This window comes from Arvicanthis niloticus, chromosome 5, assembly GCF_011762505.2.
Source record: "Arvicanthis niloticus isolate mArvNil1 chromosome 5, mArvNil1.pat.X, whole genome shotgun sequence".
NCBI lineage: Eukaryota > Metazoa > Chordata > Mammalia > Rodentia > Muridae > Arvicanthis > Arvicanthis niloticus.
In genome coordinates, this window is record NC_047662.1 from 95,919,965 (window position 1) to 95,936,862 (window position 16,898).

At 37.1% G+C, this 16,898-nt stretch overlaps 1 protein-coding gene across 1 annotated transcript in view; it reads left to right on the forward strand.

Moving 5' to 3' along the window:
* The first annotated feature begins 370 nt into the window (after nucleotides 1-370).
* Tex10 (testis expressed 10) overlaps nucleotides 371-16,898 on the forward strand; it is a 39,485-nt gene continuing 22,957 nt past the window's right edge. The window contains exons 1-9 of the mRNA XM_034503462.2: nucleotides 371-572; nucleotides 3,793-3,981; nucleotides 4,881-5,593; nucleotides 5,975-6,215; nucleotides 10,057-10,169; nucleotides 12,671-12,909; nucleotides 13,488-13,623; nucleotides 14,161-14,336; nucleotides 16,105-16,282. Coding sequence (XP_034359353.1) covers nucleotides 3,802-3,981; nucleotides 4,881-5,593; nucleotides 5,975-6,215; nucleotides 10,057-10,169; nucleotides 12,671-12,909; nucleotides 13,488-13,623; nucleotides 14,161-14,336; nucleotides 16,105-16,282 — 1,976 coding nt within the window. The 5' untranslated portion in view covers nucleotides 371-572; nucleotides 3,793-3,801. The remainder of the gene's footprint in view (nucleotides 573-3,792; nucleotides 3,982-4,880; nucleotides 5,594-5,974; nucleotides 6,216-10,056; nucleotides 10,170-12,670; nucleotides 12,910-13,487; nucleotides 13,624-14,160; nucleotides 14,337-16,104; nucleotides 16,283-16,898) is intronic.

Here is a 16,898-nt window from a genome sequence, read left to right on the forward strand (position 1 = left end):
AACCCTGTCCTAGGTTTCCGCGACTCTGCCACCAGTAACCTCTTAGCATTTGTCTACTCGGCTTTAGTCCAGGTTACCCTCCCTAGAAATGCTATCTTTGATGTCCGAAACTTTTTCCTTCCTCAATGAAACTCAGGTTATACTTTTCTCTGGCTGTAGCTCCAGGTCTGAAGAACTACGGTCCTTGGGGAGAAGACTGCCTTTCAAGCAGCTATAACCAGCCATCATCTTCCAGTCGATGGATGCTGGAAGACTTTGCTGTACTCTAGATCTTCCTCCTTCTCCCCCAGCTTCCGGCGCAGCCTCTCTTAGAGGGGCGTGGCGTGCCAGTCTGGACCCGCCCTCCGGCTGCGCGCGATTGCGACCTGAGGTCACGTGAGCGCGGCGAGGGAGGGGCCCCACTTCCGGGCGGCGGAAGGAGACGCGGCCGCGTGAGGACGAGGCGATTTGAAAACACGCTCTGGGAGCGAACGAAAAGCCTGCGGCCGGCGGTACACGGCGTGGTCCTGCGGGGTTTGACGTTCGCTCGCTCTCCGCCTAGTCTCCGCGTCCGGATCCGTCCGGGCTCTCAGGTGAGCGGCGTCTGTCTGTCCTGCCGGGTTCTCTTGGTGCGCGGACACGCGAGGCCCAGACGGCGGGACGGGCTGAGGCGGGTAGGGCGGCCAGGGTCCTAGCTGTTCCCCGCCCCGAGCGTGAGAGCCGGCCGAGGGGCTTCCGAAACGCCTCAAGCGACCGCGGTCTGATTCGGGGATCGGCAAGTGTTAGGCCGGCATGTGGGGCTCGGGCCGGAGGCTCCACTCGACGTTCACTGAGGTATAGGAACCATGATTTCCTTTGGAGGAAAAAAAAAAAAAAAAAAAAAGAAAGAAAGAAAGAAAGAAACAGAAACGGGGTTTCCATTTTTGGTGTGCAAGCTGGAAAACGGGTGGGCAGATCTCATCGCTGCCCTCCTTCCCCTCGCCTTGTCGGAAGACCCTCGCTTTCTGGCCCCTCGAATTTGGGGAGCTTTGGAGATGCAAAGGGTTGGAGAGGATAATCACCATCGGCCAACGGCTGCAGTGCTACTTTCTCCTCGATTTCTTTCTTTCTTTTGGAGAGCGGGAATAGTTGGAAATAGGTAATGGGCTGGCCGCAGGGCAAACTACTGGGGATTCTGCTTAAGTTGCAGTCTTCTTCCGCCCAGGTTAGCATTAAGACTGACCTGCAGCAGGTATGTGTCAGTGCGTGAGTTTTCAAGCGGTTGGAGCTCACCAGATAGGTGATCAAGTCCAGTGAGAGCTCAGGCCCCGAGGCTGGAGTTAGCTTCCTTGTACTATCTGCTGTACAAGTGGTTTAGTGTTAGTAGAGCTATTTGATTTCTAGTGTTACGATTTTTTTTTTAATGGAAATAATAGCAGCATCTAATGGAACTTTTAAAAAAGTTCCTACTAGAAAAAAAGTTGTCAGTATGTTTCTGTAAATATTTGTCGATATTTAAAAGAGCTATTAGGCCTTATTTTCATAGCAGATTCACTAGAGTGTACTTACATGAAGTGATATGGCACAACTTGACATTCTTATTGAGGACAAGGTCTGCTGTAGATTGCTAGAGACCCATCACATGTAAGAGCATGACAAGAAGACGATGTAAGATGTCACAGGGTCACATTTTCTGTCTTGTGAACCGTTTTCTTTTATCTCTGGAAACCCTACTGATAACATTATAAGAAAAACTTGCAGAGTATGCTTGCTTAATAGGTAAAACCCAGCTTGCTATTAAAAGTGGCCAGATGAGTACCGGGGCCTTCTGGGTTTGTGAGGTTTGAGTATTTGGTATGTGTTGGTCCTGAGAGTTTAACACATGCATACTGTGCTTGAAACATGTATTTTAACTGTCAGCTTACAGCTCTGGGTATGGTAAGCATAGACAGGGCATTTGCTTATTTAATGTTTGATAAGAACTGTACCTTGGCTTATAGACACATAACCACAGTAGAAAATGTTTGGATAAGAATAATATGATTCGCCGGGCGGTGTTGGCGCACGCCTTTAATCCTAGCACTTGGGAGGCAGAGGCAGGCGGATTTCTGAGTTCAAGGCCAGCCTGGTCTACAGAGTGAGTTCCAAGACAGCCTGTCTCAAAAAACCACCAAAAAAAAAAAAAAAAAGATTCTATAAATAGGTTTTTTTTTTTTTTTTTTTTTTTAAATTGAGATGGTATTTTGCTGAGTTGACCAGGTTCCTCAAAGTGCCTGTCTTCCTGCCTGTCTAATATTGACACAGGCACATGCATGTGCTCCCTTTAAAGCAGGCTCTTAACCTCTTGTGTAGGCAACTTCTGCTTAAGGGGTCCTAAGGTAATAAATCCACATTGTGGATTTGGATATGCTGTCATAGTGGAGTTCATTCATTCACTCATTCTGTTAGCACTGTAAACTTTTATTTATTTATTTTTTAAATCTCCATGTGTAGCATTGTGACTTTATGACCTGAGGTAATTCTGTTAGAGACCAGCAGTGCTCAACTGGGTGTGCAGTGGAAGACAGATTTATTAGTTTTGAAGCTTGTGAAAGAAGCTTCAAGAAAAGCTGAACTGGTTCCAGATGAAAGTAGCCTTTTTTTTTTTTTTTTTTTTTTTTAAGTTCACTTATGGGAAGATACAGCCAGAGAGGCTTGTGGGAGCCACATTCGTGCCTGCCATGACATGGTTAAGAAGTGTACCATTTGTAAGAGCAAGAAAAGCTTCCCTATCCTTGTCAGTCTGTGTTTAAAAAGCTGTCTGATGACCATGGTCAGGGGGTCAAAGAGGAGACAGTGTAGAAACAAAAAAGCATTTACCAGTGAGGAAGCTTGAGTAGTCTAGGGTAGAAATAAGGACTTTTTAACGCTAATGACTTTGGAATGGGTAGGAAGCATGCAGATCAAAAGGTTGGTAAGCTAGAAAATTGGAATGGAAGTTGAAAGATTGTAGGGGAGAGAATGGAGAAAGGTACAAGGTGATCTGGTTATGCCTGAGTTGTTTACTTAGTGCCTTGGCTAGTCTGTTTCTTATTCCTCTTAAATTACATTTCCTGTTACCTTGTTGTTTACCTTTCATGGGGCCAGGCAGAGGGTGGATATTGTTTTTTTATTTATGACTATAATTTTATCTAATGTTCAGAATGCTTCTGTCTTTATTTCTGTCCTTAGTGGGTCTATTCCTGCTCCTGACCTTTACCTGGCTTTCTTGCTCCTAAGATATCCATTCCTCCTTCCTGCCTACCTGGATCCCACCTTTTCTGTTTTGTTTTGATTTATTTATTGTTTGGTTGGTTTGTAGCATTCATCTTTGATTCATAAAACTTCCTAATTATCTCTTTCATTAAGAAATAGCAAATTTTTCAGACTTTGTTAAATCCTGAGTACTATGTGCTTCTAACAGAAATGTACACGTGGTGTGTTCCAGCAAAAAAAAAAAAAAAAAACCAAACAAACAGACAAAAAAACCCAAAAAAACAAAAAGAAAATACCAGGTTTCTGTGTAGCATAGTGACAATTTTATGTGGCTCAGAAAACCTTGCAAGGAAAGGTTCTTTAGCAAGATTCTTCCCTTTTTTGTTAATTACTTGTTTTCAGCAGTTCTTAACCAAACTAATTCTTGCATGCTTTAATGGTTTTGTCCATTGTCCATTCTGATTCTTTGGCATTGTTATTGATGACCATGATTCATGGTGTTGTTTGAGGTGTTAGAGTAATGTAAATACTAGAAAACTACATTTTTATTCTTTTATCACTTATCCTTGCTTTAATCACTGTTTTTGTTCTTTCTGATAGCATTCAAGAATGACCAAAAAAAGGAAACGCCAAGATGATTTTCAGAAAGTAAAACTAAAAGTTGGTAAAAAGAAGCCCAAGTTAGAAAATGCTACAGATACAAACTTTAAGACAAAGGCTATACATTTGCCTGAACAACTTAAAGAGGATAAAACACTTCCAACCAACAATAGAAAGCTTAACATAAAGGTAAACTGTAAATCTTTTTTTGATAAATGAAAATTTTTTTTTCACATTATGTAGAATGTTATTTTTTGTGAAAAGCTGTTTAATCTCTTAAATGATTTGCCTTAGGACCAAATGGTATATTGTTAGACAATATTTGGGTTTTGTATATTGCCAATATCTGATCTTGAAATTGTCTTTCCTACTTCAGACAGTTTTACTAAACTAAATTCATACTGATTGTTCCATAGTAAACTTTTGGGGTTGGGGGTTGGTATATGTCATCTGAAGTAGTTCTTTCGTTGTTTTTTTTTTTTTTTTTTTTTCCAAGTTCTTATAGCTGGTTAACATAAGATCTTATGGGTAGTTGTTTTTGAACTAATTGTAGCACATAGTTTATTACTGGTCTGTAGTAAAGTGTTTGGGGCACGTTTGTAAAGAGCTTGGGACAAGAATGGTGATGTATTTCGTATTTTATAAGATTTTTGGAATATCTGTGTATGTATTATGAGATACATCTTGGGAGAATGAAATTACCAGATAGCATCCTCTGAATAAAACACACGATGGGGAAGTGTGCAGAAAGATCTTGTTAAGTCTGGAAAGGATAAATTCACTTATAATATTTATATTAGTTAGTAGGTCTGCAGTAAATGTTGGTTAATGCCACTTTAAATCACAATGTGCCAAAACCTGTATGTAGTTTAATATAAGAAAATAACTGAAGAGAGAACTATTATGTTTTTATTAGGATAAAATATTTTAAATATGAAAGTGTTTCTGATCTTAGTAAAGTTTACCAACATTTGGAAAATGCTTACACTTTGAACAAGGATTTCAGTTCATCATAGTTTTAGTTAAAATGTTTGCTTGAATGTGATACATATTAATGTCCATACCTAAAATCTGTATTTGTGTTATAGGATTTGCTGTCACAGATGCATCACTATAGTGGTGGTGTTAAACAAAGTGCTCTTCTCGGACTTAAAGAGCTTTTGTCTCAATACCCATTTATAATTGACGCACACCTCTCAAACATACTAAGTGAAGTGACTGCTGTGTTTACAGATAGAGATGCTAATGTACGATTAGCAGCAGTTCAACTTCTTCAATTCCTGGCCCCCAAAATACGAACTGAACAAATTTCTCCATTTTTTCCTTTGGTAAGTGCCCATCTCTCTAGTGCCATGACTCACATTACTGAAGGAATTCAGGAGGACTCTTTAAAAGTTTTGGACATTCTGCTGGAACATTACCCAGCTCTCATTACTGGCCGTAGCAGTATATTGCTTAAGAACTTTGTAGAACTCATTTCTCATCAGCAGCTGTCCAAAGGACTGGTAAATAGAGACAGACCCCAGTCTTGGATACTTTCTGTAAATCCTAATCGGAGAGTCACTTCTCAGCAATGGAGGCTGAAAGTCTTAGCAAGACTCAGTAAATTCCTTCAGGCCTTGGCAGATGGATCCAGTAGGTTGAGAGAAAGTGAAGGACTTCAGGAACAAAAAGAAACTCCCCATGCCACTAGCAACTCCATTTTTATCAACTGGAAGGATCATGCCAACGACCAGCAACAGATCCAGGTTTATGAAAATGGGGGTTCACAGCCAAATGTCAGTTCACAGTTCAGGCTACGGTAAGGATTTCAGTTATGTCCACACTCAGTTTTCCTATATTGAATTTTAACTACTGACCATTAATGGCTAATGGTGGAAACACATAATACTTGTCTTTCATAATTTTCATGTAGTTATTAATGGTGAGTTGATTAGATGACTCCCAATGGCAAGAGTCATTTGAAAGTGTTTTCATTTGTAGCAAAAGCCTAATTAGAAGTAAAACTTAAATTTCTGTTTGCTTTGCCATTTTAGTGTTTTGTTTTTCTTACCAGTTTTGATATATATATATAATTAATAGTTCATGGTGCTTCATTGTACTGTATTTTATATTTAAATTAAGCAGGGATAACGCACTTTGTCATTATTAACTTTTTTTCATTCTTACCTTTCCCTGTTAGGTCCTTGGGAACACTAGGCACTGTGGATGAAGACCTGTCATCCCCTGAAAATCTGAAAGGATTCATTGAGATAATAATTCCATTGTTAATTGAATGCTGGATTGAAGCTTTACCTCCACAACTAGCTGCTTCTGTTGGGAGTGGGGTAGAGCGAGAGCCTCTACAAGTTATGCAGCAAGTCCTGAATGTCATTTCGCTGTTATGGAAACTCTCAAAGCAGCAGGATGAAACCCATACATTGGTGAGAACGAATGGATTCTTTTTTAAATTTTATTAGTAATTCCTTTTATCATAATTGAGATTAAAAATCACCTTTTACTATAGGTTGAACATGTCTTCTCCAAAGACTGCCCACAGTTTAATGGTGATTTCTTTTTTTTGCATAACAGTACAAATTAAAATAGTTTGTGGGAGGTTATTAAATAGATTTTAATATATTTTTCAGTGAAATATATAGCAAAGTTGTGAGGTTATTAGCTGAATATAATTCATTTTTTCAGTGAAATGTATAATACTTTGCTCATTTGTATTTGGTTTTATTAGAAGTGATTCATAGTAATATTAAAATGTGTTGCTTGTAGGCCAGATGTTGTGGCATATGCCTATAATCTCAGCACTTGGGAGGCAGAGACAGGCAGATCTTTGCGTTCAAGGTCAGCCTGGTCTACATGGTAAAGTCCAGTTTAGCTGGGACTATATAGTGATACTCTATCTCTAAATAATAATAAACAAACTAACAAACAAACAAAACCAGTGTTGCTTGTGGCAAATTGATTAGGAACATTCTGAAGACTTCTCATGGGATTGAAAAGTTGCTTATTAAGTGGTTCATTTTGGGCTAGAGAGATGGCTTAGTGGTTGAGAACACTGACTGCTCTCCCAGAGGTCCTGAGTTCAATTCCCAGCAACCACATGGTGCCTCACAATCATCTGTAATGGGATCTGATGTCCTCTTCTGGTGTGTCTGAGGATAGCTACAGTGTACTCATATAAATAAAAAAGTAAATAAGTGGTTTCTTTTATTATCTTGTGATATCATATGTAGCAGTTGAAGACTATACTGACATCATAGTGATGGTAATGGAATATATTGTACGTTTGTAGTTCAGGTCAGGTGGAACAAAGCTGTGAGATGGTTTGCTAAGGAACCATGCTAGAGCACTCAGGACAGCTACAGCAGCTACTTTACAGTATGAGGCATCTGCTCTTCATAAAATCTCTTGCAAGGATTTTTGTCTAGATTTATCTGAGACTTTTAAAGTTGCCTGTATACATACGACACTGAGAAGGCATGTCTTTTGTTTTTATTTTAGTCTTTATTTTGAGCTGTAGATTAGGATGAGCCATTATGCTGTGTAAGATAAAACTAAAGATTTTGAAAAACATTATGGATTTGTAATTTGTTTAAGATGTGTTTTAAGTTTGTTCTTACATTGCTAGCCCATCACTATCTGCAGGAATGTTTTTAAATTGCTTTTACAACTAGGATAGCATTCTATTGATTATACTTTTGAACTTGTCCTATAAGTAAGTCATTGTGCACATTAGCAACAAAAACATCTGATTATAATTAGTATAGTTGTTATACTGGGAAAGCAAAGCTTGGTTCTCATGGTGTTTGTGGTGTAGGCTGACAGTAATGTATATAGCTTAGAAAAATCTATATTTGTAATTTTAGTGGATCTACCCCAATTCATTAAAAATGATGTGCCTTGAAAATTTTCTGATTTAGAACAGTGTTAAAACTTTCTTGTACAATGATCTGTCTTTCACTTTTAGTATGCCATTGGATACATTCTATGAGGTATTACTATTTCATTATAAGACATTATATCAGACACTGTTGTTCCTGCCCATTGTGGTACAGCTTGTCTTTAACAACATCACAGTAATATAAGTGTATTAGTAAATTTAAGGTAGCCTAGGTAAAATTCTGATATTTGGTTAATTGGTCTATTAAAATGTATTTCAGTGTAATATATTTTCTACTTAAAATGGGTTTATAAGGATTAAACCCACCAGTCAGTATTTTCATCTGAAAGATGAAGAAAAATAGAAATTATGATACTTAATATGGGAACTATATTAAGTATATATTGGGACTAGTAAGAAAATACTAGTGAAGAAAATCACTTTTAATATTTCTGTGGTATTTGTGTTTTGAACAGGAGACACAAAATACAGAATCTGCAAATTTTCTAATTATACTAGTTTCCACTTGAAATTTAATGGATATTTAAAATAGTATGCTTTGTAACTTACCATTACAGGACTGTCTGGTAGCGTTCACTTACATGAGATACTTAAGGTTTTCAAGACTATATAGACTGTTGAAGACCAGAAAACTAAATTGAGATAATGTATATAACTCATATATAATAGGGCCAGAGAGATGATTCAGTAGTTACAGTGTTTACTGCTTTTTTTCTTCCTCTTTAATGTTTGTTTATTTTTATTTTATATGTATAAGTATTTGCCTATATGGATGTGGGTGTGCCATGTGCTTGACACCTGAAGAAGCTAGGAGAGGGTTTGGATTCTCTGTAACTAATGCTGTGGATGGCTGTGAGCTCTTACATGACTACCAGAAACTAAATTCAGGTTCTCAGCCACTGAGTCATCTCTGGCCCTTTAGTACATAGTGCTGAGGCCATTGGTTTGCTTCCCTTCGCCTATGTTGGGTGGGCCACGGCTATGCTCCAGATGTCTGTAACTCCAGCTCTAGAAAATTCAGTGTCTTAGGCCTCATGGGCACCTGCACTTATGTGTATAGATTCACACACAGATACCTACACATACATGTAATTAAAAGCAGAAATCTTATGTGAAGGGCTGGTCGGTTTATATTGAAATAATGTATATGGGGCTGGAGAAATGGCTCAGTGGTTAAGAGCACTGGCTGCTCTACCAGAGGTCCTGAGTTCAATTCCCAGCAACCACATGGTGGCTCACAACCATCTGTAATGGGATCTGATGCCGTCTTCTGGTGTGTGAAGACAGTGACAATGTACTCACATACATAAAAAAAAAAAGTCTTAATAATATATAAATAAATAAATCTTTTTAAAAAAGAAATAATGCATATATACATATGCATAGTCACACATATATTTTTGGTATTAATGATGGAACCCAGAGCCTTAGCTGTACTGCTGAGCTGTTCTTACCCTCCAAATATTGAAAAAATCTTGCTAAACTGTAGTAACTTGTAAGAAAGAGCTCTTATAAAGAAGTATAAAATTTTATCTGCATAGTGACATTAAAAGGCATTTTAATGTTGTACCTCACCATCCCCACTGTTCCTGTTATTTGCGCTCCAGGCCAATGAGAGACCCTGCTTCATGAATAGCTCTTGAAGAACAACACTTGAGATTGACCTATGGCCCCTACATAAGCATGTACATACTATACAACACATAATTCCTCAGATTTACTGGCCACTTTTTTTGCCCTTGGAGCTTGGGAACAAACACTAGCTATAGTTTTAAGTATTTGGTAGCTCAGTGTGATGGATGACTGCTGTATTAGATGGCATACGTACAGAATAGTTTTGTTGCAGAAATCACATTACGGTGCTGTTCTGAACTTGAGAGACAAAAGTGTAAGCATTATTGATGAGGTATTTGTTCATGGTGCATGCCTTCTGATGGTATTGATGTTAATACAGAATGTGAATTCTAGGAGTAAAGATGACAGTGAAATAGAATGTTAAAAGCATACGTGAAAACAGGTGGGGAGGAGCACAGAGTTCAGGCTGTCAGAAGTATTCTGAAAATAAGGTATTTAAAAATGCAATTTAATGAAAGAGCAATTAAGAATTTTTCTCAAATCTCATTTACTCTTTGTCTTAAACAGCAGATAAATATAATACAGGAGAAACCAAGTGCCATGATATGTGAATAAAATTGGATGGTCTAACAGTTTACTCTGATCTTAAAATTTATTTATGTATTATGGCATTAGCAGAAGTAGTCTTAAGATGAGACATTAATAATTAGATATTGACATAATTGAATTTCTGTTTGATTTATTAGTTTACATTTTGTCTTTTGTGTTTTCTAATCTCAATTTTATTTCAATAGGAGTCATGGCTTCGAAAAAATTATCTTACTGATTTCAAACATCATTTTATGAGTCATTTTCCATACGCCTTAAAAGAAATAACCAAGCAACGGAAGAAAGATACAAATAAAAGGTATTGCATTGCAGTGAAGTGGACCTAAAATGCTTTATATCCTGAAATTACTAGATAATAGCTTTAACCTGCAACTTTACTTACTGTGAGGCATTTGTATCTAAGTTTTTATGAAAAGAAAGATAGATAGACAGACAGACAGAGAGAGGCCAATCTTGAACAAATCACTTTAGACCTTAGGACTAGCATTTTTTGTTTTTGTAAGTCTGTATAGATTTTGTCTAATTACATAAATAGGAATTGAATAAAAATTGCTGAGTCGGGGTAGCTTATTAAAGTTCATTTTTTTTTGATCTCATATGTATACCAGGAAACTGATAATGAAAGAATAGAGAGAATTGGAGGAAATCAGACAGGGTAACAGGAGATGGAGTTTAAAAATAATTAAGACTAGAAAATATTTAAGTCTGTACTTCAGATGAGAGCAGATGTGAGAATAGGTTGTGTAATAAAACTTGACAAGCTATTACAAGCTGGAATAGTAAACCTGTAACTGCCTCAAATGAGCAAACACTTTAAAGAAAACTTAAGATCTGTCTGAAAAACATTCCTAAATATATCAAAGGATGAGACAGGTGGAGAAGCACTGAGGCTTTGAGCAGAGTTCAAGGACTTTGCTAAGAATTAATAAATTATTGATTGAATTTTGCATGGATTCACTAAATACTTGGCTTGTTATAAACAGGTTATTGCAGAGAAAAAGTTTTAAAGCACATTCTTTGCTTTCCTGATGCTTTAAATTCTTAGCAAGTAAGTCAGGATCCTTTCTTTCATTTGTTCTTTTTTCTTTTCATAAAAATTTAGATACAAATGCCTCACAGTAAGTAAAGTTGCAGGTTAAAGCTACTATCCAGTAATTTTAGGAGCTGATTTCATGAGTTTTTACGTTCAGTGAAAGATCTTGTTTCAAAAAGAAAGCTATAAGGGTCTGAAAGGTGGCTTGCTCAGTGGGTAAAGGCACTTACCTGACTATTTGAGGTAGATCCCTGGGATACAAATGGTAAAAGGAAAAATTAGACCCTTACAAGTTGTTCTCTAACCTCTGTAAGTGTGGCACCTGTGTGCCCACACACATACACAACATAAGCAAATAAATTTAAAAAACAAAAGAAAACAAATTGAAGCATCATCAAGGAAAGACAACTGATATTGTTTGGCCCTCCATGTACACATTTTGAAAGGAATGTGTTTTTCTTGGTGAAAACAAATGAAATGTTTTTAATATATAGATTATAAAATTAGACTACTGCTTACCTGCATCAATGTCTTTTACATTATTAAAACTTTTTATTGACTCTTGAGTTTGACATCATGCACCCCAATCCCACTCATCTCCCCATTCCTTTGTGTCTGCCCTCCCGACATGCAACTTCCCTATCCCAAAACAATCAAAAAAAAAAAAAAAAAAAAAAAAAAAACCATCTTCTTGTGGAAGCTAGTTGTGTGTTACAGTGTATCCCACAGTATGCCCATTGTCCATACATCTTTACTTGCAAATGTTCATTGCATTGAGTCATTGTTTTGTTTGAGGCCTCTGACTTGTGCTAGACCATCAATACTGGAACCTCACCAGGACTCCTTTCAGATATCCTGTTGTTGCCCTGTGTTAGGGAGATCCTGCAGCTTTGGATCTGCACACTGGCAGCACTTCATAAGTGAGGTAGATGTTAAGGTGGGCCAACTCTGAATCTGGTCCTGGGTGGTAGCTGAGTTGGTCAGCCTGCCTGCTTTTTTACACCCATACCATGAGGGTGAGCTCTCCAGCACTCCCCTGTCTAACTTACCAAATGCTGCAGTTGTCATGCCCTTGGGGCCAGCTCAGATTTTTAAAAATTTTAGTATTTATTTTTGAGACGGAGTCATACATACTGTGTAGCCCTGACTGGCCCAGAACACTGTATAGACTATGTTGCCCTTGAACTCAAGGAGATATCCCAAGTATTGGGATTAAAGGCATAATGCTACTGCCTTCATTTTATCATGAACAAATTATGATGAGAAATTTGTGGTTCTTTTAAAACATGGTTACTTGAAATAAAGCAAATGTAAATATTTCTTTTAATGTCCCACCAAATACAAATACTTGCTTTAAAAAAATCTTAAAGTTAGGATTTTTCAGTCTTAACAAGTCTTGTTAAGATTCTAGTGACATGTTAGGTATGGCCATTTGCACTCCACGGAACAGTAACACAGTAATGCCCAGTGCCATAAATGCTCTGATTTGGGTCATTATTTTACAGACCTATGTACACAACTATGGTCTAAAGTTGCCTAGTACTCTGTCAGCTTGGAAATTATAAATTCTATAAGAAAAAATTTTATTTATTGATAAGACTGTTTTAAATGCTCAAAAGCAGGTGTGATTTAAAAGTTGCCTAGTATTCCATCAGTTTGGAAATTATAAATTCTATAAGAAAAAATTTTATTTATTGATAAGACTGTTTTAAATGTTCAAAAGCAGGTGTGGTTTATAGATTTCTGTGTGTTTGTTTTGTTTTTAGCATCAAGCATTGCACTATTCTCTCCAATAATGTAGATCATCTTTTACTGAACTTAACGCTGTCTGATATCATGGTCTCGCTGGCAAATGCCTCAACTTTACAGAATGATTCCAGTTGGATAGAAACAATAAGGAAATTTGTGACGGAGACCCTTAAAGGTGGCGCTAGACTGAACAGTAAACAGCTGAACAGATTGCTTGGAGTCTCATGGAGGCTAATCCAGATGCAACCAAACAGAGGTAGGTGGTGCAGGAGAGGAGATCTGGGTCTGGTGTAAATGGTGATTGCCATCCCTCTGTGTAGTTGTGCTGGTTTCATTTAATCTGTTACAAGGCAGCTAGCCTAAGTGTTAAGAAGTGTCTCATTCCTTTCTTGGAGTGGGCCCATTCTGAAGCAAACTGGTAAAGATGTTTACCTTCCTGGATGTGCTTATACCTCTACTTGAAAGTAAGTTGAAATTTAAGTTGGTTTTGAAGTGAGTTACTATTTTTTTTCCCCTTTCAAATAAAAGCTTTCTTGTTTGGTTTTCTTCTTCCCCCCCCCCCCCCCCCCCCCCGCCCCTACCGTGTCTCTGTCTGTCTCTCACTGTCTCTGTCTGTCTCTCTTTCTCTCTCTCTCTTTGTAACTTTATAGGTTTGTTCCTGAGAAAAGTGATAATGTAATGTCTGGTGCTTTGACTTTTGTGTATTACACTGTTGCTAATGTGATAATCATCAATTGTGTCTAAGACAGCTTTGCCCCAGGAACAAAATAGAAGTACTGTGTAAGTGGAAGGAGTGTCTGTTCATATGCAGAGTTGTTTTCTTTCTGTTCTCAGATGCTACAGAGAATCTCATTAAGGCGGTTTATACATTGTATCAACAGAGGGGCCTGCTTCTTCCAGTTAGGACTTTATTGATCAAATTTTTCAGTAAGATCTATCAGAAAGAAGAACTGAGATCTTACAGATTGAGGTAAAGATTTTATATTTACCCTTAATTTTTTGCTGAGTTATTTTGTAGTCTGTGTATTTCAATATGACTAAGTCTTTGGAGAAAGTCTATTTGTCATATTCAAGAAATGTTATGAAATTTTATCAAGAACTCTTCATTCTGCTAGGAAACTATACCCATATCTGAACAGACTAAAATAATGCAAGGCTGAAGTAATTGTGTGGGGAAGCAATGTACTAAATGCATGTGTTTGTTTCATATATTGTATAGTAGCAAACACATATTAAACAGCTCGTATAGATCTAACTGGTTAGATCTAACTGGTGTCCCTTTTTATTTAAAAATTCAGTAGTTTTTTAATTTAGTGACCAGAACTGTTCCAAAGGGATACTGTCCAGCATCTCACCTGCTTTCAAGTGCTTAAGGAAATAAATGTGTTTTGTGTATCACTGCTTTAAATGGTTACATTTAAATAGAAAAACGATTGGTTTGGTTTATGTTATTCTTCCCATGTTTATATACTAACATTTTATCTTGTTCTTCTTTGGCCTTCTTAAGATACCGAAGCAGAGTGCTATCCCGTTGGCTGGCCGGCTTACCTTTGCAGCTCTCTTACCTTGGCTCTCGAAACCCTGAGTTGTCCACACAGCTGATTGATATTATTCATACTGCTGCATCACAGGCAAATAAGGACTTACTGAAAAACTTACAAGCTGCTGCTCTACGAATTTATGGTGAGTTTTGAGTGGTGGTCAGCCTTGATCTAGTCCAGCAAGGAAAAGGAATGTTAAAGGGGAGTTGGAGTTTTAAGATTTGCCTTTTTTTTTTTTTTTTAAATTTAGGTTAAGTTACTCAAAATACTAAACAGTAAATTTAAGTGTATTATAATAGTTTTTATCTTGTATATTCTCCCTACTTGTTTTGTTGTTGCTTGAAAGATGTGTTTGTTTGGGACAGTTTATTTTAGCCCCGCATACCTGCGATCTTCCTATCTATGCCTTGAGTACATGCCCTTCTATGCCCAAGTTGACCTTTGGCTTCTAAGTTATCTTTAAAACTTCATAAATTTAACTAATAAAGTACTTTGAAAGTCTTTCTGATACTTTGATGGCAAGATAGTTCTTGGATTATTTAATCACAATGAGTGTCTTAGATGACTCCCATACTAATATCTAATATTCATCTGTAGAACTGACATACCATTTAGTGTTTTGAAAAATATTAATAAAAGCTTAGTGGCACATATATTTATAAAGTATATGTAACTTAGATTTATCACATATTGTAAGTTTTATGTTTTTATAACATATAATTCAGTAATTCCTAAATATGTTTCTATTACTACTACATAATTCTAGAACATTTTCATCACTCCCAAAAGAAACCCTGTTTTTATTAGTCATCCCATCATCTTTCTTTACTTAAGCTCCTGATAGCAGTTTCATTTTTTTTTTTTGTCTATAGATTTGCCTATTCTGGACTTTATAAAAGGATTTTTAAAAATTATTTTTAATTATGTGTCTGTATTGGGTTTATGCCTGCGAATACAGGTGCTATTGGAGGCCAGAAGCATTAGATCTCCCTGGAGCTACCTGATCTGGTCCTCTGGAAGAGCAGGCACATGCTCTTCATTCACCACTGAGCCTTCTTTTCCAGACCCTTTGGACACTCAAAATAAGGATTATAATCTAAGGTCTTTGTGCCTGGCTTCTTTAGCATAATAGTGTCAGGGTTTATAAATGTTACTGCAAATATTAGTACCTTATTCTTTATTACTATGGTGTTCCATTGTAATAATATAATTTTTTATAATGTAATTTATTATAGTGGTGTTCCATTGTAATAATGTGCTGCTTAAAGGACATTTCCATGTTTTATTGGTTGGGATTCTAAATATTGAGCATAGCTCTGTATATGTGTGTAGATGTGTATATAATTGGAGCAAACAAGTTGTGTTAAATTAGGTTCATGTAATTATTTTTAGTGAAAATGCTTGTGTTTACTATTGTGCTTTGTTTTTAATCTTTTTTCATCCCCATCAGATTTTTTTTTTCCCCCAAAATTTTTGTTTTTGTTTTTGTTTTTGGCTTTTTTTGTTTTTTCGAGACAGGGTTTCTTTGTGTAGTCCTGGCTGTCCTTGAACTCACTCTGTAGACCAGGTTGGCCTTGAACTCAGAAATCCGCCTGTCTCTGCCTCCCAAGTGCTGGGATTAAAGGGGTGCACCACCACTGCCCGGCCCCCCAAAATTTTTTTATGAAGATTTTTGGATGCTATAAAGTTAACAGTGTAATAAGAATAAGTAAATGATTATGCCCAATATTTTTTTAAACAGTTTAATAAACTATGCCTGGTGAAAAACTATAGTATGTAATTGTTAAAATTGCTATTAAGCATAATTTGTCAACATTTAATTCATTGGAAGTAATCAGGCTGCTTTAATAAATTAATCTGTGGTTTGTGTAGCTTTTATAGTTGACTTTCATATTTTCCTACCCCACTAGATCCTCAAGAAGGCGCTGTGGTAGTTCTTCCTGCAGAATCTCAGCAACGTTTGGTTCAGCTTTTATATTTTCTACCCACTCTGCCTGCTGATTTGCTTTCTCGGTTAAGTCGGTGCTGCATAATGGGAAGACTCGGTTCAAGTTTGGCTGGCACGCTTATTGGGATACTGTACATGAGGTATCACTGTGAAATGAGCTGTATTTTAAGTGCATCATCTTTTTCCCCCTCTTTTCTTACAGAACAGAAATACAGAACGCTTTTTTGTTTTGGAGTTTTTGAGAACAGTGTTTCTCTGCATAGACATGGCTATCTTGGAACTCACAATGTAGATCACACTGGCTTTGAACTAACAGAGATCCTCTTGCTTCTGCCTTAAGAATACTAAAGGCGAGCGCCTTTTATAGTAACATATTGTGGACACCTTCATTTACTTTTAATGTGGCTGTTAGAACTTTGTTAATACTATTATTGGCTGAAGACAGTTTGTTGATTCTAAGGCTGATGCAAGTTTCTTGCTTTGTAATATATGTCCATAGTTTAGAATAGAGGTTACAGTTAAGTGATTAATAGCATGTAGGTAAGAATCCTATACTTAAAATCTCAAGTGGTATGTGTTGTGATATGGACCTTTTTTTAGCAAGTTTAGATCTTTTGGATAAGAATGCATGAATTGTGTGTGTGTGTGTGTGTGTGTGTGTGTGTGTGTGTGTGTTTGTAGTTTTTCATTGGAGGGGAGTCTTATCGCATGTGGGGTCTTGAGAGTGGTGTTGGGAATCAACTTCTATTGTTGTTC